Source organism: Miscanthus floridulus, chromosome 18 (assembly GCF_019320115.1).
Source record: "Miscanthus floridulus cultivar M001 chromosome 18, ASM1932011v1, whole genome shotgun sequence".
Classification (NCBI taxonomy): domain Eukaryota; kingdom Viridiplantae; phylum Streptophyta; class Magnoliopsida; order Poales; family Poaceae; genus Miscanthus; species Miscanthus floridulus.
The window spans coordinates 2,445,373-2,449,439 of NC_089597.1; the positions used below are offsets into that span (position 1 = coordinate 2,445,373).

General features: G+C 41.6%; 1 protein-coding gene across 1 annotated transcript; it reads right to left on the reverse strand.

Annotated features, from left to right (window-relative positions):
• Positions 1-1,120: 1,120 nt before the first annotated feature.
• LOC136520674 (cyclic nucleotide-gated ion channel 17-like) lies at positions 1,121-3,233 on the reverse strand. The gene is made up of 4 exons (XM_066514288.1): positions 3,094-3,233; positions 2,689-2,800; positions 2,135-2,371; positions 1,121-1,957 (listed from the first exon to the last, which is right to left on the reverse strand). The coding sequence occupies exons 1-4, from the start codon at positions 3,183-3,185 to the stop codon at positions 1,316-1,318; spliced, it is 1,083 nt and encodes a 360-aa protein (XP_066370385.1). The 5' UTR covers positions 3,186-3,233; the 3' UTR covers positions 1,121-1,315.
• Positions 3,234-4,067: the final 834 nt, after the last annotated feature.

The following is a 4,067-nucleotide window of genomic DNA, read 5'->3' on the forward strand; positions in this document are numbered from 1 at the left end:
GCAGGAAGGTGAGTATGAGAGGGATGGGTATGGATCAAGTCAGCGTCAAGGAGATGCATAAGGGAATCAGATGTACTTTTTGTCCTTCTGTTAGATGAACTTGCTTCCTTCCTTGATCTTATAGCAGTTTATATAGGTAAGTCCAACCGGTGGATCTCATGACCGCACCATTTTGCCTTAAAAGATTCACTTGTTTGAAGATAATAACGCGTGAGGTTTGATGACTGATGAGTGTGCTGCTGTCATTAAAATGGTTCATGATCTTTGTATATATGTTCCGTTTAGCCTGGTTTCATTGCTCGGCTGGCTGGGTAGCTTCGATGGTAATAGCAGTTCAGTTGGGTTGTCATCGAGGTTTTATAATTTATATTTGCCTGTGAGGCATTTTGATTTCGCAGTTGTGCCTTCTGAACATTGTAAGCCGGCAACCCCAGACCCAGAAGAAGTTTTAGGCTTTTAGCAGGGCAAGATTCGACCTGTGAGTCTGACCCTTTTCGATGTTTCCATGCAAGCTTGCAAGGAGAAACAATGGTAATTGAGTTTTAGAAGATGGTTACCTGGTATCTCTAGACAAACAATTCTCTCTGACAATGATGCAACGATCTTTAGGAGATTTGCTAATTCAGATGTTCTTCATTCAAATATCGTGAAAAATGTTCTTTTCAGGTTAAGCGTTGTTGCAGGGTACAGCCAGAAGTTCATCAAGGGTGATGCGGTGTTTGCCAAAGAAGCTACGGGATGGAACTTCTGGAGCTCCTCGTAAAAAAACAACGTGACAAAAAACTGCTGTACGCGCTACGACGTACAGCCTATTCAAGTCCAACCGCATTTGTGACATTGAGAAGAGAGCAGGCACAACTGTAAAATGATTAAATTCTCGGTAATCAGACCACAAATTCCACAGAATCAATAACCAAACCGGTGTAAGAGAAACAGATAACAGTACATCCTGCTGCAATTTACACACGTGGAAGAAATAAGAATGGTAGAGCCCTGGCCGGGGGAAGTAAAATCTGCTCGGCCAGCCGATACAAGCAATCATCTAATCTAAGGTGAGATCCCTACAATACAATGCCACAAGCACAACTTACATATGTATGTACAGTATGAACAACCGGTGGATGCACACCTGGTGAAAATGCACTAACAATAGGTTAGCCCACAATATCAAGCCACTATTATCCACAATCAGTCACCAGCCAGCCTGAAACCAATGCTTGTTTGCAGGGGACAAGCGACTAGCAGGGTTTGTTTGCAACAGAAGCAGCAATCTTGCCTTAACAAATAATGTATCAGCTATTCAGTTCTTCGTCAGTCAGTCATCATGCTCTGCTGAGAAATCTGGACTCGATGGTTTCCTGAACTTAGGCAGTTCTCTGATGATGCTGGCTCCTCTTCTAAGCGCGAGATTCTGTTCAGGGGAGTTGTCGCCTTCGTATGATCTCATGGAGGAGAACGACTCTCTCATACTCAGGTCCTTGGCCATCTTCCTCCTTCTCAGGAGGCGCCAAGCGTGCTGGATGAAGCACGCGGCCCAGGTCCTCCAGTGGTGAGTGTAGTATCGGAATGTGTGCTGCAGCTTCCTGCTGTGGAGGCGCCTGAATTGGTTGGTGACGAACCTGAGATCATCAGCTTGGAGAGCAAAGGCCTCAACTTCGACAATCGCCCTCACTGTCCGAGTGGATAACGGCAGGTTGACGGTAGGCTTGGGAACAAGAGCCCATCCGAGGAGCTCTTCGCCACAGAAATCTCCAGGTTTGAGGGTGATTGAATTGAAGAAACCTGTTCGGCCACCATCTGTGGTGGAGCTTTCCAGCTTACCACGAATGATGAACAACATCTCAGTCACTGGGTCGCCTTCACGGACAATATATGTGCCCTCTGTGCTCAAGGAAGATACAAGACGCTCACATATGGCGTCTAGAAGTTGATCGTCCATCTGGGAGAAAAGTGGGACCTGCAGCATTGCAATATAAAAGATTAATAAGTAATGCTCATGATCAGGTTATCCCTTAGACTGTAACCGTTACAGGTGTACCATTCATCACCTCACAAAGGGATAAGCATTCAACTAACACTATCAACTGTGCTGCTGACCAAAATATAAGAGAGCAAAGGTAGTAAGCTAATTTACCCTACGAACGAGATCCAGACAAACGTGGCACTTGATGTCACGGCGAAGATCTGTAGGTAGGGCATTCAGTATAGATTCTTCATCCACACCTCGAGTTGCGAGCCACTTGTAATGAACAAATCTTCTCACTCTTTCCCGTAGTTCATGGGGCAGTTGCCTATGTCTCATCCACTCCTCAGTATCTCTCTGCTTTAGCCTCCACTCCTCAACCCTAGCGGTGATTGATTGCAGGTAGGTCTAGCAGAAAATATAATTTGATCAGAACAATGTTCCTTGTCAAAGAACCACTGACATTACGCAGCGAAAACAAAACTAACTTAATGCATGAACATGATGGGACTGGGGAGATTGTTCGGTAAGGTTAACCGGTAATTTCAACCTACCAACTTAAGATAAGCTAGAATATTTACAGACTGAGAGTCAGTATGTACTATCACACATTAGTAAAAACACACATACACTACCAAGTGGGATATGAACGGGGAAGTTTGAACAAATCAAGAGCAAAATCTTAGGATTCTATTCCTCATTGCATATAGCATAGATGAAAGTACCTGAACTTTTCCAATCAGATGTGCAAACAAGACTAGACCAACCACTGCCAAGAGTATAGCATAAAGTGTCTCACCAATAAAGGTGCTCACATTCAATGTCTGGCCATAGCAACTGTAGAAAAAAATGGGTACCAAAATAGCATGTTAGAAACATAATATGATCATCATACAGATTATTAGGTTAATTGCTCCTGTTATATCTTTGTGCGTGCTTTCCATGCATAACCCAAGTTAGCATAGCATATTAGCACTTAACATAGATCTGCTTATATTATCTCTGAGTTTCTCTTTTAATAACAGAGAATACTAATATTGTACTTCCACAAGTTGTAAATTACAGCGGTACCTTTTTTCTTTGAGACACAATTAACAGTCATAAAAGAACATGTGTTCGGCAAGTCATACCTTAGATTCTGCAAGCCCCACCAAAGGCAATAGATATACTTCTTCAGGAAGCTCTCATTAGGAGTTTTGTTTGATAACAATGGCTGGAACATACCAAAGTCAAATTTATTAGTGTTCTTAGCATCACAACTAGAAAAGACTAAGGTCCCATTCCAACTCGAATCTGGTTTTACATCACAATACAGATACCGAGTGTGGCAATCAGTTTCATTGCAAAAACTTTTCCAGCAAGCGATCTGGCGATCAACACATAGAAGGTACCACAGCGCACCTAAAACCTGAAATAAGAGAACTGCATGATTAGATATTCCACAGTAGGATAGCAAGACAGAAAAAAAAACGGTAGCATTCTAAAAGTAATATGACAAATTCCAAAAATATGAAATGGCAAAACATTCAAGTATGACTCATATAAACATCATACATGGCTAGCAATCATATATAACAGCAGATTGTATGCAGCTCCTTGCCAAGCAGTCTTTGCAAAAACTCCAGTAATTTTGACTATTTTATCATTCAAGGAAAAAATGAGGTATAATCTTAGGATATACTGGAAATGAGCAACCAGAAGCAGCATGTCATTGCCATGCTCAGATGAAGAATATTTGATAGCTGGTATCACAGACCAAACAATGATCTGCAAGAAAGAAGAAAAGGTATATATTAGAGATAGTCAGATTACAGCTGTAACTAAGAACATCAGATATCAGATGGTTTTACCATCCACAAACTCTCAACTATAGCATATAATCCTCAAAGTTAAGAAATTGAGAAGGCATGTTTCATATTTTTTTCCTAGTAACTTCTTTCCCACAAGAGAGCAGGTGTACCAGGGGGGCACGGTTAATGAGACAATGGGTGAAACCTCAAAAAGAAAGTTATATTTGGTAATTCAGTAGCGCCCATTTGAATTAAAACAACAAGTCAATAACGAAGTATATATGCGACTTAACAGATTGCAGCATTCAGTTCCG